The sequence below is a fragment of the Caloenas nicobarica genome, chromosome 22 (genome assembly GCF_036013445.1).
Source record: "Caloenas nicobarica isolate bCalNic1 chromosome 22, bCalNic1.hap1, whole genome shotgun sequence".
NCBI classification, from domain to species: domain Eukaryota; kingdom Metazoa; phylum Chordata; class Aves; order Columbiformes; family Columbidae; genus Caloenas; species Caloenas nicobarica.
This window is the reverse complement of record NC_088266.1, coordinates 799,902-826,623: the sequence shown is the minus strand read 5'-3', so window position 1 is coordinate 826,623 and position 26,722 is coordinate 799,902. Positions and strand designations below refer to the sequence as shown.

Sequence of the window (26,722 nt, the reverse complement as noted above, 5' to 3'; positions counted from 1 at the left end):
CAAATAAATATTTTTTGTTTGCATTGTGGCAAGAAATCAGTGGTATGTTCCATTTTCTTGTGTGATCACCAGCTCAATAGAGGAGGAGGGAGGAGCAGGGCTGCTCCGTTCAGTAGCAGCCTGTTCCCAGGTCGCATTAGACTTAATATGGTAATTTGCCGAGGTGGGTCTGGGTCAATAAAACCCACTCCTCCCCAGAGACAGGCTTGTAGGTGAACCTTGAGGGTAATTTCTTCTAGTGTGGTGGAAAGGAAGGCTGGCACACCTGATTTATTGGCTCAGATAGGACGTAGGGCAGCATGATTCTCTAGGTTTTTGGTTGAGATACCAAGTGTCTTGCATTTGAGGAGGAATCTGGGTTTCAAACCCCAGTCCAAGGACAGGGTGATGCAGGAACAGCGTGTTGGAGTACGGACCAGACCGAGGTCCTCTCCCAGCTGACCACCCCACCTCTGTGCCTGTGCATTCGCTCTTGTTTAATCTCTCCAGTATGTTTTGAGTTGACTGCCGTGACATACTGCTTAAAGAAGGTGCTGAAAATGTTGTTGCCCAGACCAGAGCTCAGTGGTTACAGAAGTCTTCCAGGAGATGAAGGAAGCGAGTTGGCTTCCTGGGTTAAGTGCTGTTAGGCTTTTACATCACTGCATCCTTCCCTGTCTGTGTTATGAAAGCAGCTGCACTCGTGTTTGAAGAGCTGTCGGTCCTTTGGTGTTAATGGAGTTCTGGGGCTGTGGAAGTGTCTCTCTGATGGCCTGAAGCAAGAGGGGACAGCGCTGGAAGTCCAGGTGCCTCCTGGCTTGCTGTCTCAATTGAGCTCAGAGGAATTCTGTGTATTTCACTAACAAGTCTGGGGAATTGGTCCCTGTCTTGGGCTGACCAGGTTTGAAAAGCGTCATTTTAAAGCTTTTTTTTTTCCCCCCTTCGTGTTTGGATCCTTTGTGCCTTTGGATCAAGGCACTTTATGGGTGCATTGTCCCTTGCCTGCGATCGTGTGTAGGGACAAATGTCTTCCACACTTCTGCTGACAGCAAAATAGACTGCAAAAGCTGGTTGAAGTAGTGGTGGATTTTGTTTGTTTTAAAAGGTACTAATAAATTAAAACATGCAATCTTCTCTGATGTAAACCGGCCTGACAAACAAGAGTTTGGATGTCCAGCTTTTGATTTTGAGGATGTTATTAGAACCTGCAAAATACAATTAGCACTTTCAGTGCACTTGGGCACAGTGAGACATGGATGAGCAGCGGCTGGAGCAAACTTCGGCTGCTGCTTTGGGTTTGTGCTGGTTTTCCACTGCGCGATTTTGTTCTCTTGTTGGGGCAGCCCCATTCCAGGGGGGACAGGCAGCAGCCCTTGCTTTGAAGAGTAACAGAAAACTTAGTGTTCAGAGTTGGAGCACACCTATTCATTTTTCAATCTGTTATATTTCCATTTGGAGCATCAGTGCAGACAGACAGCCAAAGCGTTTAGTGGTTTTTGAGTGGTATATTCTGCCTTTAGAGACCGTGGAGCGCTGAATTTAGTCAAAGTGTTGCTTATTTTCCTCTGTTATCTGTCTGCACTGATGTTGTGAACTGAAATAAAATAGATTGAAAAACAAATTGGTGTGCGCTGGCTTCTCATACTGGATTTTACATTATCCTCTGGGAGTGCTGCCTGCTCTGGCCCTTTGGAACACCCCAGAGAAAGGTAATGACTCCTCAGCCTCTTTCAACACTTCAAAAAGTGAATTGCTTTTGGTGGGAGAGGTAAGAAAATTGAATTGCAGTACATGATTTTCTCGCTTTCCAATAGCCCTCTTTGTAAGGTCATCATCTTAGGAACAAGAAAACAGGAAACTGGTAAACACACACAAAAAGTATTCAGATTCTGATTTATGGCTGTCACTGTCCTTAACTCCTCAGAGCTAATGGCAGAGAGCTGCCTGTCGCTTGGAGGCAGCTGTGGTACCCGAGGGACCGCAGGGCCGAGGAACATGAGAGAATGAACCTCGGCTTTGTGTCCTGCTGTGGTTACCGATTTACACAAGTCTTTTGAAACAAGCCTTTGAATAAGTGCAGAGTGGGTGGTGATGGGGGAAGCTCCTCTCACAGGGACAGGGACCCGTCTTGGGCTGGGACCTGCACTTGTCAGTGACCGCTGCAGATTTTAGCTTGAGCAGAAAGGCAAGAGTGCAGGAACAGGAGAGTCGGGCTGCTCCTGTGGGACTCTCCATCAACTCAGACAGAACTGGCATTTACTTAAGACAGAAAAGTCAGTTTCTTCCATTTTGCTTAGTGCCTGCTGTCCACTTATTTTTTTTTCCCTGCCTGCTTTGTTTCAGCTTTTTAGAGCTTGCCCAGACATCGCTTTCTGCTGGTTTTGCAGCAGGTATGCAGGTTGCTTTTGGCGAGCTCAGTTTTCTGGCTGTGCGTTGGGTTGTGCTATGCTGGCAGCAGAGGGAGCACAAGGCTGTGGGTTGATGCCTTTAAAAAGCCCTATGATGGTGTTCCTTTATTTCTTGGCAGCACTGCAATATTTTCTTTTTTAACATTTTCTTTTAAAGCTAAAAAAAGCCTGCCCCTTGTGCATCCTAAGGGAGAATTTCAGGCATGGAACGCTCTCAACCTGGCCACTGAGACACTACTAATCAATGCAGGAAGAGCCTTTGGGCGTTATTTTATTAATGCCAGCAGGTGTGTTGGCCAGCACCTTGGAAAAGCCCTTAATTATGCCAGTGAGGGACGTATAGAATCCTTTTGCTGAGGCCACGATGGCATTAAAAATTCTTTCTGTGCCTTGTGCTGGGCTCTCTGATGGCGTGAGGTGTGCACAGCCCTGGAGCTGCAGGGAAGGGACGGTCTCCTCGGAGCATCTTTGGAGCACCTGTCTCGGTGACGTCTAATTGCTAAAGTGCTCGGTCCTAAATTTCAATTATCTTTTGGTGAACCTAGCGACGTGGATGGCTTTTGAATCTGTTGAATCTGGATCAAAGTAACTCTGTGAAAAATGAAGGGAAATAATTCAATTTGGAAACTGCTTTTCAGTTATGTAGGTAGAATTGGGTGTTTCTCTTTCCTCCTCTGTGAAGAAGCCTTGTGGCTATCAACACATCCTTTTCCTGTTCTAATGTAGCTTAAATAAAAAGATGTGATCCCCTCAAACTGGGGGTATGAGAGGGGAGAAATACGTAGGGAAAAAGAAGAAATAGCTGGAATTGGACAGTGCAGGATAGCGTTTGCTGCAGACCTGTTTTGGTTCTCCCGTCTTGGGCAGTTCAGAATAAGAAGGGGTTTCTTTGCTGCGGTGGGTGTCCTGAGAGCAGTCACAGGTGATAACTGCTGCGTGAGGACAACAGGGGGACGTTTATCTACACCTGGTCAAGCAGGGCCTTGGGAATTTTAGGCACTTTTGAAAATTTGGCTCAAATGGATTGGCTTTGCAGTCTCGCTGGAAGTCTGTGGAATGCAAACTCCTGAGCCGCCTTGGTGTTCTTCCTGGGAAGCTGGCAGGACGAGGCTTAAGATGACCCCTGATGTTCCTCGAAAGATTCATTCTGCAAAGCCTGTTCCCTGTACAGCTCAGAGAACCAAATATCTCTGTCCCCTCTTCTGACTCCAGTGGGCTGATATTTTGGAAGAAGGTGGCGCTCATGTGGTTCAGGTGTCAGAGGCTCCAGAAGAAGCCACTTAAACCATGTTTTGCTTCAAATTTGAAATTCATAAAAAGTCCCCAGTGCATCTGGCTCCAAAGAGGATGCAGAGAAGCAGCTTTAAGCTGAAAAAGTAACAAATGGCTTTTTCTGACCGGTGGTGCTGGCAGAGGCAGGTGGCTCGTGCTCCGTGAGCACTCGGCGCTGCTCAGGTGTTCGTTACCTGCTCTCAGAGATCCCCAGTTCAGCCCCGTCCCCCAGCCAAATCTCCCCAAAGCCATCTAGAAGGTGTCTGTGAGATGGAGCCAGACAAATTCAGGTAAGAAGCAAGGCATGTCATTTAGCCGTTAGGATAACTGTGGCAGTGGAGGGTCCTCCTGCTAAAAATTGGTTCTTATCATGACTGGGCCCCTTGCTGGAAGAGAAGCTTTAGCTGAACCCAAGTTACTGAGTCTGGAGATCCAGGAGGCAGCGACGAATCAGAAATCAGATTGCTGGTGGTCGTCCCTTCTGGCCGTAAGCTTTGAATAAAAACCTGAATTGTGTTCCAAGTAGGGGGCAATTGCCTTGAGGATGGTCTTGGGCATCCACTCGTTAGAAAATGTCTGTTCTCTTTGGCAGATCTTTGGCTCCCTATAATTAAAGAGGTAAAATGTATTTAAACAAATATGTCTGGTCTAATTGCTCAGGACACATTTTCTGAGTTGCTCTAATATGGGAGGTGCTGGTAAGCTGCTTGGGGCTTTACTGTGTTGAGCTGTCATGGGCAAAGATATCTTCTCTCTTCTTGCCAGGAATAGAGGGAGCAGACGGTGCTGCTGCTGCTTCCAGCTTGCCACAGTGGAAGCGATGGGTTTTCTGCAGAAGGCTATTCATGGCAAAGTGAGCAGACATCTCTTCCAGAACATCGATGTTTCCTGCTTGTCCTTTTGTAGGAAGAGCCACAGCTATTATTATTTAACCAGCAGACGCAGTTTCATCTCAGATACTGGAAGTCCTTCAGCTCCAGGGAAGGAGTGGGTGGACTAAAACTGCTGTTACATGGAGCCTGGCAAAAGAAATGGGTCTTTCTTCTCCCACGACCAGCAGCAACTCTGCTGATGGCAGCTCGGTTACTTGTGGTTTTCAGCGGCATGGGAGGAAAGCAGAGCCCACGTGTTCAGTGGGCTGGAAGTGCAGGTGGCCCTGTGCACGGGTGAGGGGTGGATCTGGTACTTGCAGAGCAGCAGAGATGAGCTGCAGAGCACACGGCCTTTGGCAGCGATGCACCCGGGGATGCTGTGGCTCCTTGAAGCAGGATGGGGGGTATCAGCGACTGCTTTGGTTTCCCTGCCTTCCAGAAAAGGACCTGCCTACCCTGTACTCTCACTTTGAAGGTTTTCAGTGGGAGAACATGACACCTCTGCCTTGAGGTGATGTCAAAATCATCTGTGATCTGATGATTGAAAAGCGAGTTCCATAGTACTTTGTCTTTCAAGCACGGGGGAGCTCTTGGCTAAGCAGGAGAGGTCTTGTGCATGGGTGGTATCATCCACTGGCCAGGTGCTCCGTGTCTGCAGCTCTGGTATGAAGCGACGTCTCCTGGCCTCTCCTCCCTTCCCGCAGCCACCGCAGGCAGTGCCGCGCAGGAGGACAGCTGAGATCCCGTTTCCCACGACGTCTGAACTCCAGAGGGGTTGACGTCTTGCGGGACAGAGACACTAGCTCAACCTGCACGCAGCGTCTGCTCACACCTTGCAATTTGGTGCAAGCTGGGAGTTGCTCCGAGCCCTCTTTTGCGCAAGGCAGAACTTCAAGGTGGCGTATGAGCATCGACTCATTAAAGCTCGTGCCCTGATGATAGACAACATTACTTCCGTTCTCTATGAGAGAGTAGGAACCTGGGTGCAAAGATGTTAAGCAGTTGAAGGTCATGTAAATCGTGTCCATCCAGGTGTTCTCCCTCTAATGCTCATGCTGTTTTGTTTTGGCATGATTGCCAGCACCAGTGTTGGGCATCCTAGTGTGTACAAGGCAGTAACATCTTTATCTTGTCTAGCTTAGATAAAAACTCCAGATATCCTGCTGATAAAAATTCTGTTGGCAGATGGCCTATCTGTTCTCCCTCCTGCACCGGGGGAGGGAGGGGAGAGGAGTTAAAAAGAGGCTCTGGTAGATGGGATTAGGGCTGTGGACTTCTGCAAAAAATTACAGTTAGGGGCAAAAGACTTGTAAATTGATGAGTTAGGATGGTGATGTGCTGGGGAGGGAGGTGCCGAAGGCCCTGGGCTGCAAGCAGATCTCTGTCTCCAATGCTTTTGTGCCCCTGCTGATTTAACAGTGATGTCAGGAGAAAACTAATGGATCTCAAACCACTTAGTGCTTTACAGGTAAAACCCAACACCTCAGATTCTGCTCTGTGTTTGGTAGCTGGTCCGAATGGGTCTTCTGCACTGCATCCTCACCTGCCCTTTCGTAACCAGCTGCTGAATTCAGCATCGGTGGCTGATTTCAAGAGTGTTCACACCTCCTTGAACTCTACTAGGGGCACATCAGGGAGTTTCTTCTCCCTTTTTATAACTCCGGGGACTCAGTGCTCATTTCCAAGCTCTTTCTGAAGTGTTAAGGTTTGAACAGTATCTAGACCCTTCAGCTCTATTGCTGAATTTGGAGACTGCATGTTCAGAAGGTTCCGTCTGAATATAAGGAAACCATGGCAAGGACCTTTCCTTTTGTAACCTACACTTAAAAGCAAAGATGCTTCCACCAGTATTTTGGCCCTACTACCTATGAGCCAAAGCCTGTCAGCTGGATACCACTGACCCCCCAAAGCTGTTTCTCATGGGATGTGCTTTAGGGGCTCTTTGATCTGTGTCCCCTTGGGCAGAAGCTGTGAACCTCTCCAGAAAGTCTTTTAAAGGTAGGCAGGGAACAGAATTACCGTGTTCTAGAAGGACAAGGAATTACTGGAGAGAGTCCAGTGAGAGCTACAAAGAAGCTGAGGGGTCTGGAGCATCTTTGTGCTGAGGAGAGACTGAGAGAGCTGGGGCTGTTGAGCTGGAGAAGAGAAGCTGAGAGGGATCTGATCAATGGGATCAATATCTCAGGGGGGGTGTCAGAGGACGGAGCAGACTCTGTTCAGTGGTGCCCAACGCCAGGGTGAGGGGCAACGGGCACAGACTGAAACACAGGAGGGTCCATGTGAACATGAGGAGAAACTTCTTTGCTGGGAGGTGCCAGAGCCTGGACCAGGCTGCCCAGAGCGGGTGTGGAGTCTCCTTCTCTGAGACATTCCAACCCGCCTGGACCGACCTGTGTGATCTGCTCTGGTGACCCTGCGTGAGCAGCGCTGGGCTGGGGGATCTCCAGAGTCCTGCAGCCCAACCAGGCTGGGGTTCTGTGATTCTTTTTGCTGTAACCGCTGATCTCCAGCATAGTAAGCTGCTAAGAGGTGTAAAAACTGGAAAGTAATTTTTGCTTACTCTTTCTGTCTTGTTACTGTCTGAGCAAAGTGCTAACAGGATCCTTTGTTTTTTCGCTAGCTGGGCTTTGTGAAAGGTGTGCAGACCACGGCGAGGGGAGGCCAGTGGGCCCTGGTGCCATGGAGCTTCCCGGTTACAGCCGGCAGCTGCTGCAGCAGCTGTACACGCTCTGCAGAGAGCAGCAGTTCTGCGACTGCGCCATCTTCATTGGGAATGTTCGTTTTGGAGCACACAAGGTGGTTCTGGCTGCTGCCAGCCTGCTTTTTAAATCCTTGTTGGACAGCGCAGACACCATCTCCATCGACGCCTCTGTGGTGACCCCCGAGGATTTTGCGCTCTTGCTGGAGATGATGTACAGTGGCAAACTCCCCCTGGGGAAACACAACTTCACCAAGGTAATCTCCGTGGCAGATAGTCTGCAGATGTTTGATGTGGCTGTTAGTTGCAAAAACTTCCTCAGGGACCTCATCAGCTGCTCATCTCAGGACCAGGTAGTGAGAGAAGTCTCCAGCCAGGCAGCAGACTCATCTGGAAACCCTGCTGAGACTAATAACCTGCCCCAGTCGGAAAAACCTGCTGAAGGAAGAACAGATACCCTCCTCCTTCAGAGAGTTTCCTCTTCTCCTGGACCTGCAGAAGCAGAAATAGAAGCAGATGTTTCTCCTACTGGCCAGGAACTTACCATGGGTCCCACCTGGGTTCACCAGGGTGCAATGGCCAGTGACTCCAGATCCCTCCGGGAGGATTCGGGGTCTCGTTCTGCTCAGCCTGCCCATGCTGAGCAGGGTGACAGTGCAGGAGAGGAGCCTGATGAGCGTCTGGAGGAGAAAGGAGGAGCGAGGGATTTAGGTGAGACTTTACAGGGCTCGGCACAGTGTTGCCTCTTATTTGTAACTGTGTTGACTTGCGTTTTCCTGTGATGGGGAATCTTTTCCGCTATGTTCGTTCTTTTTTGTTTGCCCTGGGTTGGGAGCAGCACCAACACGCATCCCTTTTCTGCAGGGACTTTCTTCCTTTGGCACTGTGCAATACTCTCCTGTGGCCTTTGCAGTTGCTTCACTCCCACCACTTCACCAGAGCCGTAGTGAGCAAAACTTTTTTACCCACCCATGTGGTTGCATGTGCTGTACAGTGGGATCTGTGTTAGTACAAGACTTGAGGTTGATAAAGCAAAATCTGTATGACAGTAAGTGAACAGAGTTGCCTGCTAATGCTACCTTATCCTTTAGACTCCTGTTCAGCATGGGAGGAAAACAGGGGCTGTACTGGGTTTAAAATAAATGTTCCATTTATAACTGGTGTTGAATAAACTGTTGGTTTTCCCTCCAGGCTGCATGATCCTTTAGAAGGGATTTGTGAGTCACAGTTTGCCTATTATAGCCAATGTGCTGGTTACAAACTGATGCCTTTCAATCACATCACGCTTTCTGTGAATCCCTTCAATTAGCAAATAACTAATCTTGTTTCTATCACACAGCAGCAGAGAGCAAAAGCTGTAAACTGGATTTCTTTCTTCGATATGAAAGCGTTTTCTCTGAGGCCCTTTCTGATGCCCGAGCTGTGCTGAAGAGACTAGAAGAGTGCAGAGAAATTGATGCCTCTCAAAAGGAGGTAGGTGTGTTTACTTGGGTAAATGATACAAGATTTTTGTTCACCCTGCTGAGGACTAGAATAGTTTGTGTCCTGTGTAGGAAAGTGTTTCGTGGGAAACAGGGGCTCTGGTGCCTGGTTGTTTGAAGGGCAACACATGCTCACCCGAACAACAGCCAGGAGAGAAGCTTCTACAAGAGCAAGCGGCTCGTATGTGTAGGTAAAGACGTATATGTCCTGCCCTGAAGACATCTTTGTTGTGTTGTAGAAAGCTCCAGCACTGATTTCTCTTCTCCTGTTTTATGGGCTTTTGCTTCAGGAACTGTGTTGATTTGTAAACAACTGGCATATGAGATCCCAAAATAAAGTTCCCGAGCGCTCAGCGAGGCCTTGCTGCTCCATCTGCTCCGCTCTGCGTGCGCCAGGCTGCTCGTGGGGAATGTGATGGGTTCACGGGTGCTGCCCCGCGGCGCTTCTCCGGGCGATGCGCTGCTTTAAAAGCTGTTGTCGCTGTGGAATGGTGCTCGAGTTCCCGTTGGAGGGGAAACCGGAGTCTGGTGCGTGGTCAGTGCTGAAGGATACCCTGGGTTCTGAACGACAGTAGCCAGATCCCAGCTGTTGTACCAGCTCAAAGCTGCTGCAGAAGCAGCAGGTGACACCTGTGTTGGTGCAGGAGGACACGGAACTCGGAGGCGATTGCAGCAGGTCTGGGTGGCATCGTGCTGGCTGCAAACTGCTGTGTGATTGCAGGGCCTGCGAAAAAAGCAGAGTGAGGATGGGACTGTGCTTGCTCCCCTCACCCCGGCTGTTTCTGCTGCACGAACTGCCCTGTGTACCTTTTCTGTACGTGGAAAAATAAGAATGCAACTGTTTTATTGCTGGCTCCTTGGTGGCTCTGTGGTTTTCTGACCTTTGGAAGCTGAGAAATGCTGTTCCGTAGGTTGGGGCTGCGATGCTTTCTAGGTTCCCGTGTGCCTGCTGGCTGGGAAGCTGGCTGGGTTTGAGTCACTTGGTCCCTCCAGTACCCCTGTGACCATGGGACATGGCACATTTTGGCTGTGATGGCATTTTGCTTTTAAAAATGCGAGGCAGCATGTTTATTAGAAAAAACAAAAACAAACCAAAAAACCACAAACAAACCCCAAAAACCAAAAAACCAACACACCAAAACTGTATGACGGCAGGGAGGAGAATTGTCTTGAGTCAGGGAGTGCAGGTTTCTGTTGAGCCTGTAAATGTTTCCGGAGGAAAGCCTGTGTTCCCTTAGCTACTGACCCTACTGATGGTGTTGAATGTAACATCTCTGGGGCTTTGGGAAGGAGATGTGGCTCCTTATTAGTGTTTGCAGCATCAAGCCCAAACCTGGCCGGGCTGACAATTATCCGTGAGTTTGTTGCTCTCAGCAGGACTGTGCGCCCCAAGAAGGATTAGGTTTTTGTAAGTTTGTTCATTGTCTTAATCGGAAGAATATGCCAGGTTTAAGGTTTTACCTATTCTGCACCTTGGCAATTGGAGCAGAGCTGGGAACGGTGTTGTGTGATGTGGATGGGCACTGCCAGGAGGGGTTTGGCAGCTCCACGCACGTGTGCCGGCACAAGCGCCCGAGCACCCCTGCCTTCCCTTGTCCTCTTGTGCTGCCCGCACGGTCGCGGGGCAGAACAGCACCTGCAAAGTGTCCGGGCAAGCGTGCTGCCTCGCATCTGCTCTGCGTAACAGCCCCATTTTCTGTTGCTTTGCAGTAACTGTTGTTTCGTGTTTCTTCAGCACCTCCAGGACCCAGCAGGTGAGGTTCGCAGACCCACGTCTGGCCCTTTGCGCTCCCAAATGAGCTGCTGCAGCAGGAGCCAAGGGAGAGGTTGTGGAGCTCAGAGTCAGTTTGGGTGCCTGACTGCAAAACGGCAGCTGGACAATTTTTCTGCAGCTATAAATAAACGTTGAATAAATGAGAAATGGATTTTCTTTAAGCCTTCGCGAAAAATCACTTCTCAGCTGTGACAAGCATGAAAAGTGTCAGTGCCAGGGCAGCGGGGGGACAGACCACAGCCTCTCGTGAGCCGGGCTCAGCCGGGTCTGTCCCTCTCCGAGCTCCCCGTGGGGCGAGCGGGACCTGTGGGCACCAGCGCCGAACCTGGCTCTGTTTCCAGCAGGTGCAGTGGCTTTTTCTCACAAGGGCCCAGTGTTTTCTTTGGGGGAAACACAGCAGTGTGTTTTTAAAGTCAGGCTTAAAGTGCAAGTTAAGCTTCAAAGAGCCCAGCTTGGGATATCTAATTAAGGCAGAGGTTGTGCCAGTGGTAGATGTCAATAGATTTTTTTTTTTTTTTTTTTTTTTTTCCCCCTGCCCCGTCTCCCTCTGCTTTTTGTATCATATTTTGCCAATCATTTGCTTGAAGTCTCTGAGGTGCCTCGGGGCAAGCGACAGTGGGTCTGGAAGCCGGTGAGATGCCGTTTCCCTGCGCCGAGCAGCCTTGCCGGGTGCGCCTGCCATGCCGCGGGGAGGTCTCCTGCCCCTCTGCACGTCCTTCTGCTCGGGAGCCTTTGCTGGTGGTTTATCTCTATCGACAAGCGGTGATGTGTTTGAGACGGCAAAGCATGGGCAGTGTGGGGGTGTTTGCGGGGGTTTTGTAAACCTGCCGGTTGACACTGAGGCTGTCCTGGTGTTTGGGCTCCTCTGGTTTCACTGGCAATTTGCCTTGGACGTAGCCCCTGTATTTCTGTTCCTTTGCTCATGTGCTGGTCCCTGCACAGGTGCCTTGTTCCCCGTGGTGCTCCTGGCCGCTTCCCGCCGGCGTTGCTGCCTTATGTCCTGCTACCTCCAGTGGAGACTTGTTAGGTCATGAGGTTTTTCCCCAAGGAGATCTGTGATTCAGGGCTTGCTTTGGTGAGAATTGTTGCTTCTTTCGAAGTTTGATGTTATGTTCTGCTCCCTGGGCTGACAAATGTGGCTGCATTGCTTTTCTGTTCAAGGAGATGTGATTTTTGGGGTTGTTTTTGTTTTAGAGTCTCTCTGTGTATCTCACATAAACTATTCCTATCTAATTTGGTTCTGGCCTGGATGAAACCAGCTTGGAAATGAGAACAAGACTGAAATTGCAGTAATTTGGAGAAGCGTAGAAGAGCTTTGCTGGTGTCAAGTCTTATCTTCCTGTGCTCTCTTAGAGAAACTCAATTCAAATTATTGCACAGCTCATTTGTTCCCTCTACTACTGGGTTCAGATGAAGTGGGGGAGTGTTGATTCTCACACGTAGAATAAATGTCACTGTGCTTGTGGATCATTTCCATTGCCTATGGGCCTGTCCAATTATTGTCGTCCTTCGTTTGCAGCTGCAGGGATTTTTGGATGCGACAGAAGAAAGAAGTTTCCCATTATTTTCTGCATCCTGATTAGGAGTGATAGATTGTGAGGGTTTTATTTCACAGTGACAGAGCTGGGGAACTTTTTTCCCTTCTTTCTGGTGTATTCGTGTGGAAGTTTGGGCTGAGTTTTTGTTCGTGTCGTGTGGTCCAAACAGGGGTCAGCGTTCTCCACGGAGCTTTCCTGGTGCTGGGGTTTCCCTCATCAGTCACGTACAAATGCAGGGTTGAAATAAAAGCGCTTTGGATATCTGAACGAGAAACGGGAACCTAGTTTTTCTCTGATTATTGTGTGTGCAGTGATAGCTGACAGACCTCGTGACGCAGTCGTAGCCTCCGAGCTGCTCTGTGCTCCAGTTGTGCAGAGTGAGTCCCTGTGCTGTCTGTCCCACCAACCCTCTGGGTAGCATCTCTGGCCATGCAGGTTTCCAATGGCTTTTTTATATTGGCTTCACCTTATGCGCATCAAGAACCAATCTGTATAAAACCCCAAAGCAGCTTGCGTTCACAGAGGACTGATGATTATGTCGCTGTGGTGCCGGGTTCCCTGTGGTCGGGGTCTCTGCAGCTCTCCTCGGGGAACGGAGGTGGCATTGAGGTGCAGGCACAGGATTTACCACCCTTAGGGGTGAGTCTGGTAACTGAATGTCCCTCGGCTTGTGAGGGCGGCTCCGAAGGGACCTAGCCGCTTCTGTCACCTTCCACAGGTTGCTTTCCAGCCTGTCTCTTGCAAATTCCTCCCCACCCTCCTTTGGGTGGTTGCATTCGCTCTAAAGCCCACGCTTGAGGGAGATCACTCAGTAATTATAGAATCATTTTGGTTGGAAGAGACCCTTAAGATTGAGTCCAACCATAACCTAACTCTAGCACTAAACCATGTCCCCAAGAACCTCATCTATATGTCTTCTAAACCCCTCCAGGGATGGTGACTCCAGCACTGCCCTGGGCAGCCTGTTCCAATGCCCCACAGCCCTTGGGGGAAGAAATTGTTCCCCAGATCCAACCTCAACCTCCCCTGGTGCAACTTGAGGCTGTTTCCTCTGGTCCTGGCGCTTGTTCCTGGGAGCAGAGCCCGACCCCCCCTGGCTCCAAGCTCCTTTCAGGCAGGTCAGAGATCAGAAGGTCTCCCCTCAGCTCCTGTTCTCCAGCTGAACCCCCAGCTCCCTCAGCCGCTCCCATCACCCTTGTGCTCCAGCCCCCTGTGCCCCGCACGGTCTTGGCCATTGCACTCTACATGCACATTGCATGTAGAAGGTACATTACTTGCTCATTTGGTCGAGGTCCTGTCTGAGTCCCAGACGTGCCCCAGCATGACACACCAGTTGGGTTCAGCCCAGCCCAAGGTTGTTCACTGCAGGGCCAGCCACCAGCTGCTCTTCCAGCATCCCTGTCCCCACCCAGAAAAACCTCATGTCATGATAGTGTTGGAGGGCGATGTGGAAGTCCCAGAGGCCGTGTCTTCCTTGGAGCATTGTGGGGTGCTGTGGGGGTTGTGGGGTGGCATGAGGAGGGAGGTCGGTGCCCGGCCGGCAGGACGCAGAGCTCGCTCCGCTCTTGCTGCGCAGGTTGTGGCTCCGCGTGAGCAGCCTCGTGCGTCTTCCCAGCCAAAGCCGCAGGGGACATTGGAGGGAGTGGAAGACAAGGGGCAACGGGGCAGAGCGAGAAGTCCTGCAATGGGACAAAGGGACACAACGGTGTAGGAGTTGATTATGTTAGGAAATAAATCTGGAACGACATGGAAGATGTGGAGATGATAGGGAGATAGGAGACCTACCTCCTGCAGCGTTACCTGCAGATGTTCCTGTTCAGAGCTTCCCTTGGGGCTGCCGTGGACGTGGGGAGGTTCGGCATGAACCGGGGGGGGGGGCTGTTGTGTGGTGTTGGACCAGAGCGGCGCTGAGCTACCGAGTTAGGAGTGTTGTGGCCACCCGAACTGACACCCTCAGCTGGGACCCAACTTCTCGCTGGACATGGAACCTGTTTGATGGTGCAGCTCAAGCTTAAGCCAGATCTTGGTGAGCAGGATTCGCGGCTCAGAGAGCCCGTTTCTTCCTCCAGCCTGGAAGCTGGGGCTGTGCTAATCTGTGCCAATTTGTGCCAATTTGGCCATGAAGGGTTTTCCAAGTGTCCCACACAGTGAAAGCCTAATGGATCAGTCATCACGTGGGCACATTATGACCAAGTGGAAGCTGGGATTCCAGCTAATATCAGTATTTCTCATTTTTTTTTCCAGGATCTTTGGGAATTGTTAGAGCTTGAAAGTAAGTCTAGACTGTGCTGTGTGCTCTTTCAAAACGATGCTAAAATGCTGTTGTTCCCACTGAGCAACGTGTTCAAGGAAAGGTCTTCCAGAAAGAGACTATAAATAGCAGAGCCTTTCAGTTTCTGAAAACTCATTTCCATTAACCAAACCCATGCATTGAGGAAGGGATGTTATCTGGAGCTCTGGGTAGCAACGCTGTGCTGATTTTAATTTAAAATAAAAATTAAAAAGAAAAAAATATTGTGACATTGCAAGTTACTTTTCATCCATATTAGTTAAAAGCTGTATTTGGCAGGGTGCTGAGCACCTTTGGGATGGTGAGAGCCAAGAGGATCATTTTGATCTGGAAGGGGCCAGGTGTGCAAACCTGGAGAACAAACATGATCTGGTAATCAAGTCTCATTACAAATTAATGTTTGCATTAAAAAAATACCTTTAAGCTTGTTCTTCGGCACGTCTGCGGCATCTCCTTTCTTCCTTTGTAACAGAGCCCTTCATGTCCCCGTCTCTCTGTTTGGCAGGAAAAATGCTGTTAGCGGGTGAGAGCTGGGACTCCTGCAGCTTCCCCTCTGTGGGTACTCTTTGCAATAGGTCATTGCACTGTCACGCTGCCCTAATATACGAGCATTTACACCTGCTAGGAAAAGCCAGTCCACCATCCCCCTGGTGCGGCCCCAAGCAGTTGCATTCAGTCTTTTTATCATAGAAATAAAAATGACAATGACAGTGGAAAATGGCCGCTCTCTCTGGAGCTGGGCTAAGCTTTCCACTTCAAAGGTACTTTTGTAGCATCCCTGGAGTCTCTAATAAAGGATGCCTGCTCTGAAAGGCTGGCATCGCTCCTGGAGAGCTGGGACTGTGTGTCTTCAGGGGCAATATTTACAGCGTTAAAGGGCTCCGGGGAAATGGGAGCAAGAGTTACAGCTTATTTCTTTTCCTTTTATTTCCATAACTGCACAGGCATACTTGCCTTTGGTTGCTGTTTGGGGTCACTGGAGTGGATTTTGGAGCCCTGGGCACGATTGCCAGGTGTGCTGAGAGCCCCCAACGCTTGCGTGCCTTCTCTCCAAATCTTTCTTTAGCAGATGCGACTCCGTTGTGACTTGAGGATGGGGGTTCCTGAAAGTTTCACTTAAAATGCTCTCTGCTTTCTGTGCAAGCGAGCTCCTTGTTCTGCACTGAAATCTGGTATCCCCTGCCCTAGCCTTGGGCTTCCAAAGTGACCATATTTAAACCATGTTTTATTAGGTTTCTTAGAATTATTAGCGTTTGACCGTTAGAGGAAGAAATGACGAGATGTTTGGTGCTGGAACCAGCTGCAGTTTGTGGGACTTGCCCTAGAGATAAGGGCTGGCAGGAAGGTTTGCTGCCCTCCTTCCCGGGGCTGGTGGCCGCAGACCACAGCTTCAGTTCAGTGCTGTGTCTGTGTGTGGTGGGGTTTTTCTGCTGTTTTTTGTTTGGTTGGTGGGGTTTTTTGGGGTTGGTTGTTTGTTTGGGTTTTTTGGGGATGTGCGTTTGTTTGTTTTGTCCTCTGAACAAATCCCTGGGATTCTGCTTTTTGTATGGTTTGTGTATGGCAGTTAACTCTGTTATTAAAACCTCCCCTGTGTTTCCCTGCTCTGTTGTAGGCTCTGGCTGCCTGTCTGGCAGAGAGAGGGGACCAGCCGGTGTTCCAGAAGCTGCTGAGCAAAGTGCAGGATGCTCAGACCCTCCTGTCTTTACTGAAGCTGTTTCAAGACACGAATCCCAAGCTGCGAGCGGCTTTGCTGGAGAGGGAAGGGGGCAGTGGAGAAGCCCTGCAGCAAACAGGTAGAGAATTGGGTGCAGCCTCTGGCAAAGCAAGCGGGCGACCTGAAAGCGGATCTCCATAAACCCTGTGACCTTACACGGTTGCAGGAGGTTTATCACGTGCCGGGCAAGATCTCGGAGTGTTTCCGTCCCACAGCAGTGGGGATGGGGCGCAGGGCTCTCCCCGTCACCGCCGGCGGGGCTGGATCGGTGGCGGTGCAGCCAGCGTGGTTGGAGCATGGCTGAGCCTCGGGATCGAAAGCTCCTGTCTTACTTGAGTCTGACACAAAGCAGTGGCCTTGCAAACCTGGTGTTAACCTCCAGCTTGCTTTATGGCTTTGTGCTCTGTTAGATAAATGAGACGTTTTCCTTTCATAGAGTTTAAAGAGAATAGTAAAGTGGTTTTCCTCCACTGCTTGTGCTTGGGATGAGCTTTGCTATTCACTTAGATCTTTCACAGACTCTCGCTTCAGGAGCCTGTCAGTTCCTTCAGACTGACTTGTTTCTTCTCTTGTGTTTCTGAATCCTTTTCCCCCCAGAGAGTGCAGACGAGGGAGAGACGCTGACCGCTCGCTTGCTGGGTCGCAGGCAGGAGCTGATCCAGAGCGTGACACAGCTGAGCCCCATCGTAGAGTTCCTGGAGGCGGCAGAGGAGGGATTCCTGACGGCCACAGAGAAGCGGGTAAAAAAAATCTGAAATAAGGAAACCTCTGTGGGCGAGGCGGGTGTGTGTGTGTCTGCAAGGTGCTGTCTTACCGCGTGGTTTGCCAAGTAACGTGCTGGCCTCACCTGGCAAACTTGCCTCCCCTTTGCACAGCGCGGGCTGCACGTCTGTGTCGTCTCAGGTCCTTCTGCGCTGAACTGCGGGAACAGAGGAAGCTGAGCTGTGAAGGTACCTCCAGAGCGGGATGAACACTGCCTGTCTCACTGCCCTGCAAGGGGAGCTGCGGCACAGGAGGTGCCTGGTGCTCCTTGGAGGCCCTGGAAGTGCCTTTTTGTGAGCCCAGAGAAGGCTCTGTACTGGAGTTTGGTGTCAGCAGAACATCTAAAACCTCTGTGCTGCTTGTCTGCCAGTTATACCCTCATGTACATTGACTTACGTTTCAGCTGACTCTCTCAGCTTTAACTCTTTTACCACGCAGTTTCCTGCAAGAATAGCATATCCACTGACTTTTTTTGATGTATTTAGTGCAGCAGTTGGTGAGGAGGACTGTTGCTTTCCTGTAAGCAGCTGTATTATGCGTGCTGATTTGCAGAAGCCGTAATGGACCAAATATCACATATAAACTGCTTTTTTCTGTGTTTTGGAGGAAGCTGGCTATATCCTACCTGTGCAGCTGTAACTTGCAGGGTGCCCTAGCATGCTGCATCCAGTACACAACTCGCAGACCTCCTGTCCTAGCTCGTCACATCAGTTGGTTCCCCTGACGCAGGGTTATAGCGAGTGGAAAGCACTGTTGCGCTCAGTCACATGAACGATGTCTGCTTTCTGTCTGAGTGAGCCTGACCAGAGCCATGGCATGGCTGAGAACCTCTGCCCACTTTATAAATCCCTCAATCACCTGTTGCTCACTTGCATGTGGTCCTGGACCAAGTGTCTGTTGTGGAGCATCCCTGGGTGTGGGTGCAGCTCGGTACCAGAGAAGGTGCTGCCAGCAGAGGCATCTCCCTCGTCCTCGTGGGCTGGGGTGTGACTGGCAGCTGGTGAATTTTCCCCTCTGAAAGCAGCATGGCAGAGCCTGGAATGGGGGCGTGAGAGGAGAGAGGGAGGTGCGAATGCAGCAAAGGACTCAGCATCTCCTGGGGATATTGTGGCTGTCAGCAGAAACCGTGCAGGGTGCCTGGAGCTGAGCTTGTGGCTGTGAAAGCTGCATCAGCAGTGGGGAGATTAGGATTTTTGGTATATGCCTGTTCATGTTGCAGTGTGGCCTTTCTTTTAAAGGCTGCACCTTTTCCCTGCACTCTTCTTTTGTCTTCATGAAATGAGGTAGTTAAAATGCAGCCATTTTTAATCTCCTCACTGGAAAAAAAACCCAAACAAACAACAGTAAATGAAAACCAAAACCGTTCTGGCACCATAATTCTGCTCCTTGGGCACAGGATACAGCCTATAATTGCATCATTGTATACTATGGGACTCCTGCCTCATTTGGTGAAGGGGTGGTGTTATTCAGTATTTTTTTTTTTTATCCTCTTCAGTCACCGTATGCTGTGTTTGCTGCAGAGCCTCCAAACCCTGCTCCGAATACAAAATCCTTCTCCTCTCTCTGAGATCCCTTTGTGCTCTTTAGCTCACAGGTTCCCAGCAAATAACAAAAGTATTTGGGGAGCTCCCCAGTGAGGCTGGGTGCATCGCTTTGTCCCTGTTGTGACACACGAAAATAAGGCAGAAATTCCCAAGTGTAAACTGACCTTGGGGGATTCCCTTTTTTTCAGGCTTAAAAAAAAAAAAAAATTCTTTTGTTTTATTTCCCCTCAGATAAGTGGAAAAGTACTTAATTATTTCAGAAGTTAAATTGATTTAAATGGTAGGCCTGTGGTGTATGTGCATTTGAGGTCTCTGGTGTCAGGTGCAGTACTGGGAAAACGAACATGGAATTAGCAGCCACCTCTGAAGGTTTCATCTTACCTGATTAATCCAGCGTTGCACTGGAGCTCTGGGCTGGCAGAGGTAGGATCTGGTTCTCCAAGGGTTCGTAAAGGTGAGACTTCCCTCTTTCTTCTTGCAATCACCGCCTCATTAGCTACATATTTATTCACCAAGACAAGCATGAGTTTTACAGCTTTTTTTCTGGGCAACTGGGTTTTTTCTGTGCCTGGTCCAAGCTGCGCATGGAGCAAGTCTGATCTTCTTTGCTGGAAAGCCAGTACATGATGTGTTGTGAAGCCTCTTTGTAAATCCCTGTTTTTCTGAGAAACTTTTTTACCTAGTATTTCTATTTTTTGAGTGCTTAACCTTGTGGCTTTATTAGTGTTTCTGTAATGTGAGGAGGTAAGGATTCGGGTGATGGCTTGGGTGCAGATTCTCACTTAAGAGAAATAAACTTTGATACAAAGGAAGAGCAGGTAACTGCTCGTGCTTGGTGTCCCATGGCTTAGGTCATCGCAGAGCTCAGAGCAACCCGTCCGGTGTACAGCCCTGAATGTGGAGCATCAGAGTAGCTGGTAGAAACAGAATCCCAGAACGGTAGGAGTTGGAAGGGGCCTCTGCAGATCCCCCAGCCCAGCGCTGCTCACGCAGGGTCACCAGAGCAGATCACACAGGTCGGTCCAGGCGGGTTTGAATGTCTCAGAGAAGGAGACTCCACACCCGCTCTGGGCAGCCTGGTCCAGGCTCTGACACCTCCCAGCAAAGAAGATTCTCCTCATGTTCAGAAGGAAACTTCCATGCTTCAGCCTGTGCCTGTTGCCCCTCATCCTATCATTGGGCACCACTGAAAGGAGTCTGCTCCATCCTCTTGACATCCACTCTCGAGATATTTATAAACATTAATCAGATCCCTCTCAGCTTCTCTTCTCCAGCTCAACAGCCCCAGCTCTCTGTCTCTCCTCAGCACAAAGATGCTCCAGACCCCTCAGCATCTTTGTAGCTCTCGCTGGACTCTCTCCAGTAATTCCTCTGTCCTTTTTAAACTGGGGAGCCCAGAACTGGCCCCAGTTCTGCAGATGGGGCCTCCCCAGGGCAGAGCAGAGGGGAGGAACAACCTCCCTGACCTGCTGCTCACACTGCTCCTCACACACCCCAGGTACCATCGGCCTCTTGGCCACACGGGCACATTGGTGGCTCATTGCCAGCCTGTTGTCCCCCAGAACTCCTGCGTCCTTCTCTGCAGAGCTGCTTTCAGCAGGTCAACCCCAACCTGTACTGGTGCCGGGGGTTGTTCCTCCCCAGGTGCAGGACCCTGCACTTGCCCACGTTGGACTTCATCAGGTTCTTCTCGCCCAGTCCAGCCTGGCCAGGTCTGGCTGGATGGCAGCGCAGCCTTCTGGTGTATCACAGAATCATTTTGGTTGGAAGAGACACTTAAGATCATTGAGTCCAACCATAACCTAACTCTAGCACTAAACCATGTCCCTAAGAGCCTCTTCTACATATTTTTTTAAACACCACCAGGGATGGTGACTCCACCGCTGCCCTGGGCAGCCTGTTCCAAAGCTTCACAACCCTTTCCATGAAAAAATGTTTCCTAATGTCCAATCTGAACCTTCCCTGGTGCAACTTGAGGGTTCGTATCAACCCTTCATCCCAGTTTGGTATCATCAGCAAACTTGCTGAGGTTGCACTCAGTCCTTTCGCTCTGTCCAAGCTCTCTTCTAGAGGGGACTTGGGCATTTTAAGCTCTATGCTTTCCCTCCCTTCTGGTTCCAGTGCCTACATGACTCGATGTTCAAACCAAAGTGCTCCAGAGCCAGGACAGGTGTGAATGACAACTCCAGTGAGGTTATCGGCTGTTGCAGGAGCAATCCTAGCTGAACGCACCGAGGGATGGAAAAGTCCTGTTGCAAGCAGGACATGGGTGTGTTTTCTGACTGTCTCAGCTGGCTGTTGTCAAAAAGAGCCGAAAGTGTCAGGACTGTGCCCACCACTGCCAGAGCCATCACTTCTGTGCCTGTCAACACTTGCCTGGGAGCAGCGATAGGTTACAGCATGAGCTCCCCAAAAGATGCTGCTTTTGTACCCTTTTTTTGTGTTCTCTTCTAAGACAACTTCAGACTGAGCGATCCAGAGTCGACTCAGTGTGAATTAGATGGGAAGATGTGTCAAAAGGTTCACTAACGGAGTTTTGGCTATAAAAGGACAGATTTTTAGAAATGAGAGAAACTAATTAATGAGATCAACTGCTTGTAAGAGCACAGGAGGAGCTGTTGAATTAGTCTCTTTTATGTTAAAGGTAGGAGAACTGTCTGAAGTTTGCATCCTCTGTGAGAGGTTATGGACCTGCATGAATGAATAACTCAAGGAAGAGCATTAAAACCTGCAAGGAAAGGCTGAAATGTCCGACAGGCAAAGAAATGTACCTTGGAGGTATGAAGAGAGTCTTGGGGTACATCAGGCTGCTGGGCGTCACAACCCGTATTGAGACAAGCAGCGAACATTTGTCTGATGAAGTAAAGAAAAATGAGATGACCCTGAAACTCGTGAGGGACCTGGGGACAAATGCAGGAGAGACATGGAAACAGAAACATCCTGCAGCTCTGGTGAAACCACAGCTCCAAGGGAACCCTCGGCAGACTGGAGGAGCTGACACGTGGCTGCGAGGGTGACAGCGACGTGTGTTGCTGTATTTTCCAAGTTGAAAGCGGTTCCTATAATTGGTGACGGGGACAGATGTGGGAGAGGGAGCAGGGATGCAGGCAGCCAGCTCTGGGTGCACAGGAACGTGTGTTGGGACAGGCTGGAGGACGCATGTACCTCAAGCACTGTGTATGAACGAGAAAATGGGATAAAATGCAGCAAAGGGTGTTCAAGTAAATTGTTTCTGCCTGACCTGGAATCTTTATTTGATGAGATAAAAATGGGTTTTTCTGCCTCAATTTGGACTTGAGCGAAGCATTTGAATTTCGTGCGAGGAAACTGTTAAACTAGATGAAGTGGTGGTATTAAAATGGGTTGTGTCTTATTGGAGATAACTACAGATTGTGCTGGAGGCAGGACTGACAGCTTGGAGCAAGGTTGCTGGTGGGATTCTTGGCACTTAATATTAACACTAATGTTATTGACACCAAAATATCAAAGCATGCTTAGTAAAACTTGTCAATGAGCAAAGCCGGAATGTTTTGTCCACACAGAGGAGGATCTGCAAAAGAAGAGTTTCATGACTGCAGAACTAAGTAGTGAGAACTGAATGACGTGATAGTACAAAGTGAAGGACGTGCATGTAGATGAAAGAACGAGAACTAAGAATTAAGACCTCATCCGAAATTTCTGTGTGCAGTTCCAGTCTTGTTCAAAAAAGGCCGATTTGTATCGAAGCAGAGACAGATCTGCAGCTGTGGGATCAGGGGAATGGAAAAGCTGTTTTACGAGAGGAGCTGCCTTATTTCGATGAGTGAAAAGAAGACTGAGAGGGAACATGATCGTGCTGTTATAAAGAAATTGGAGAGGAAAGATGGGGTAAACACCTCAGAGAGTTTAGAGGAGCTTTTTAAGCTAAAAGATAATGTTGGCACATGAACAAATGGGTATACACTGGCCATGAATAAATCTAAGCTGAAAATGAGAAGAATCAACAGGGGAATGAGACTGTGGAAGAGCTTTCCAACTGGGGGAAAGGGAGCAAAAATGTAACTAGTTTTAGGACAGATCTTAATAATTTTATTAATGGGACTCTGCAGTGTAGTGCCTACGACATCAGGGAACTGGGCAGGTGACCTGCAGAGTTTCTGCCCGTTCTACATTTCAGATGCTCAGCACAATGGTTGCAGAAGGGACGTCAACCTATGCTTGTCAACTGGCTTCCCTTGTAGGAGCCTCGTAGGTATTAACCCAGCGGACTAGAGCTTTTCCAAGCTACAGTGGTTGCATCTCACATAAGAGATGCCTCGTGTGGCCTTGTCATAGAAATAGTCATTCAATTAATAGGATGCTTATTTAAATAATGATTTCTTTTTCCTCTCCATCCTTGTTTTTCAGTGATAAGCAGAAAAATCGGGCAGACAAGGGAAAAAAGACTGTCAATTTAAAAAGTATTTGCTAAAATATTAAATGACATATTGTTTTAAATCCTGTCTTACAGTCTTTTTTGTTGTTGTTCCCTTTGCAAAAGTGTTTTTGCTCGTTAGCCACTTCCACGAGCTAGACTTGTTGGAAGAACCCACCAGGGCAGTTTTCAAGGTGACACGTGTCAGATGTTCCTGGCACATGTTTAGATATTCCTATAGCACCCTGATCATCTAATCAGCTGGCGCAGCGAATATGGATTTATTGCAGTACTGTGCGCTGTGATACTCTTAGTGTTTCTCTGATCTCTGTTCAACTCCAGGAGTTTGTAGGAAGCTCTCACAAACAGGTTCTTGCTTTGTCGCAGGTGGTTTTGGATTGCTGTGAAGGAGGCTCTCAGAGGGAAGCCATGGACAATCTGCTCAGGAAGGTGGACGAAGAGAAAACCCTGAAAGCAGAAAGTTTGGTCAAACTTCTAGGGGCTGTGAAAGCATCATTCCCTGGTCTGCACCTTCTGCTAGACAATTTGATGACAACAGCAAACATCTCTGATGGCAAAGGTATGGGTACACCCAACCGCAGACACCCGGGGACTCGGTTCATGGAATTGCCAGGAGGTTTGGATGTGTCTGGACTTCAGTGTGCTCTTATAATCTAACTTACATGTAAGGCAGTGGGATGGCCATTTTACGCAGACAAAACTGGTCTGGGAGCACTGGGACAGGAGGACTGTGCCAGCAAGAAGGCCCCTGCTTTGCAATGAGATGAGCAGGGTTGGGCTCCTTCCTTGAATTTGACACTGGTAGGGTAGAAACTAGGATGTCATATCTGGAAAACAGGAAACTGTTCCCTCCAGTGCCAAATTACTTTTGGTTTTCAGTCTCGTAAAAGCAGCAGCATGTGTCTCCATAACAAATAGAACCATTTTCACATAATAAACACTTCATAGTTGAAGACATGTTTAACAACTCTGGTCTATAGGTGACTTAAGTCATGGTACTTGCTGGCTTTGAAAGCAAATATCTAAAACTTCCCCGAAGTTGTAGATGTCTGGACGTTAAATACAGACGGTGTCTTACCTGGTTGCTGTCTTTGTGATTTCCTTGTCACTGAGAGATTGTAGGAAAATTTAGTCAGGCTGTGCTCCTCTTCTAAACCCAGGTAGCGTCTCTGCACATTGTGGTCGTGGTTGTGTTGTTTATTACCTGCCTGTGGTTGTTCAGAGACTCTCGAACCTTCATTTTTTGATGGTGGGACAGCCTTCCAAGTTTGGGTGGGCTTAGGCACACCCCTGAGCAGTTCAGATAGAGAAGAAAATTTCACCAGCTCTGAAGTCACTTAAAAATTAAAAACTAAATTAACATGCAGTGAAATGTAAATGAGTGTTTAATAGAAAGCAAAACTGTGCTCATAATGCTGATAATTTCCTCTGTAACAAACATTCCCGACAGGCAGTTTGCTTTGTCATTTGTTAAGCACGATTGCTTTCTTGAAACACCAGACTCCCAACATGGTTAATTATCTAGTGGTAATACCCATTCTGAGGAGGAGCATTCCTTAATTACATAGAGCTGAATCTACTCAAATTGCAGCTTGAACTAATAGAAGCACAAATATTTCTTGTGGTGGAAATGAAGAGGGAGGGAATGATTTGAGCCACTGGTGGCTTTGAAGTCCTGTGCTGTCCTGCGAGCAGAAGGGACAGTGTCTCGCTGCAGGGCACGCTCTGGTTGTGAAACCCACCTTGATACGGCAGCAAGACTGAGAGTGTGTTCATGACAACTTAAATTTGCGTAATTAGATCAGAAACATTCTGTTGGGAGTAGGGGGAAAATATCTTTATTGTAAACCATCCCCTGATCCATGTGGGGCACATCCAAGTCACACCTAAACCCAATGGAGCTCAGGTGCTTAATGACATTCCCTCAGCTTCACCAGGGAGTTGACTCATGTCTCCAAGAAGTCTTTAACCAGGGAGTTTTTCACATTAGCTCAAAATCTTCCATTGATTAGTCCCACAGCCTGCCAGTGCCTCCTTCACCACGCTGGAGAGCTTTCTCTCCTTGTCTGGCACTGTATGTCTTCTGGGTCCCGGAGACTGTATTTTCTTTTTGCCAAGCTGTGTATATTTAGCTGCTTTTCTCTCAAGTAATGCTGTGCGAATAATAGATTGTTCTGTTTGGTACTGAACCAAAATGATTAAAAGACCTAAGCATACAAACAAAAAATACACACAGGTGTCTTGGATGAACTACAGTTTTTTGGTTTGGTTTCTCCTACAAAAGTATAACTATGCATCTTCTCTAATTTATTAACTCCAACAGTGAAAAAAATCCTTTTTTAGATTAATCTATTTGGAAAATTCCAGTTTTATTTATGAACTAATCTGGCGACAAGTACAATCATATATTGCTTTTGGTACATGGTGTATTTTGCCCAAGTGTCTTCATTATCCTGAATAAACACTGTTCCTCTTTCTTGAATTAGTCCATTATGTCCTGATGCTGGGGTGTCTTTAAAGGGTTGTGGGGTTACTCTGGACTCATTGTTTCTCAGAGGGCAAACCTCAGCAGACCCAGCTTGGAATTAGATATGGGAGGAGGAAGGAATGAGGACCTTGGACCGTCTGGGTGTTTGTAAAGTGTTAGTATGTTTGATAGTCATCCACCGCTGAGATGGAGCGTGTTGCAGAGCTCCTTGGTGGAGTGGCTCAAAGTCTCTCGCTTACAGACTTCTTTCAATGAAACTACAATTAAGAGTCAGTAATGGAGTCTCCTTGATTCCAGGACACCAGAAGAGGCTGATAAACATCTCGAGGTGTTGTCTTCACAGATAGGGCCACATGTTTACCTGCTGAACATGGCTGAAAACTGAGACTTTCTTCTGGGCTCAGACCAGGACTGGGACTTGGAAGACATTTGGGTGCCAGGGATCTATTTCTGTGGGCACGTCTGGGCAGAAAGCATTCTGTGTTGTCTTTGATTTGGAGAAGCTTCGCTTCGTCATGTTCATCCTCTGCTTGAAGGCGAATCCAGGTGTCCTGAGCCCAAGGCTGTGTTAGTGACCCAGGGACTGCCTGCCCTGCTGGTTTTGGTTCCCTCGCGAGCTCTTTGGGAAGGTGCTGCAAGCTGAGCTGTTCTTATTTTCATTCCCTTGCATTCAGCCAAATGTAGCCCAGAGGATTATGGAACCAAACTGTTGAGGCGATACCGAGAAAACTTAGTGGAGCTGCTCACAGACAAACCGGTGCTGCTGCAGGGCATCTCTGCTGCACAGGGCCTGGCTCCTGCGGAGAGAGAGGTAAGCAGAATCCTGTGTGTGCAAGCAAGTAATGAGCTTTATTCCCCATTTGGGATCTCTATTGAGTCCCGAGGACTTGATTTACTCCATCATGCCGTGGTTTGGGGCAGGTCTCCAGCAGGACTTGGTTTAATGGTTCCTTAGTATCCCATAGCGGGAGCGAAGCAGGTAACATATATGAAGCTGAAGGCTGGCAAGTAGGAGTGGCTGATTTGGGCACTGAGGAGAGGTGTTCAGCTTTGGAGTGAGTCGAGGTGTCTGATGTGTTTGGGTGAAGGGCTGGGCTGCCAGGTGGTCACCACCTGAGTTGCAGCCGTGAGCCGGGTCTACAGGGCTGGAGCAAGGGGAGGCTGGGGCTGGGGTGAGCCACGGTCTTGGCTAAACGTGGAGGTGGAGGGGGGATCCCTCGTTAGCACCTCGCTGTGTGTCTTTCCAAGGCGATGGAGCAGGTTGTGAAGCGTGAGGCGGGCGGTTTCGCCTCCCTGGTGTCGGCGGCGCTGGAGGAGCGGTCCCTGTCGGTCTCGGCCGTCTGGCAGCTGCTGCTGGCTGTGCGGGAGCCTGCACCGCTGAACCTGCTCATGGAGGAGATCCGCAAACAACCCGGAGCAGGGGTCTTCTTCCAAGCAGGTAATGTCCTTGGTGTCCCCTACACCCTCCCTTGAGCTTCTCTTGCTGCT

General features: G+C 49.0%; 1 protein-coding gene across 4 annotated transcripts in view; it reads left to right on the top strand.

The window, feature by feature from the left end:
• Positions 1-26,722, top strand: part of ZBTB40 (zinc finger and BTB domain containing 40) — a 44,151-nt gene that overhangs the window by 1,344 nt on the left and 16,085 nt on the right. For 3 of the 4 annotated variants that reach the window (XM_065650188.1, XM_065650190.1, XM_065650191.1), the window contains exons 2-8: positions 7,152-7,940; positions 8,569-8,702; positions 15,925-16,105; positions 16,624-16,766; positions 23,113-23,305; positions 25,909-26,045; positions 26,483-26,672. In XM_065650188.1, the coding sequence (XP_065506260.1) occupies positions 7,211-7,940; positions 8,569-8,702; positions 15,925-16,105; positions 16,624-16,766; positions 23,113-23,305; positions 25,909-26,045; positions 26,483-26,672 (1,708 nt within the window). In that variant the 5' untranslated portion in view covers positions 7,152-7,210. The remainder of the gene's footprint in view (positions 1-7,151; positions 7,941-8,568; positions 8,703-15,924; positions 16,106-16,623; positions 16,767-23,112; positions 23,306-25,908; positions 26,046-26,482; positions 26,673-26,722) is intronic. The other variant, XM_065650189.1, reaches the window with a different exon arrangement.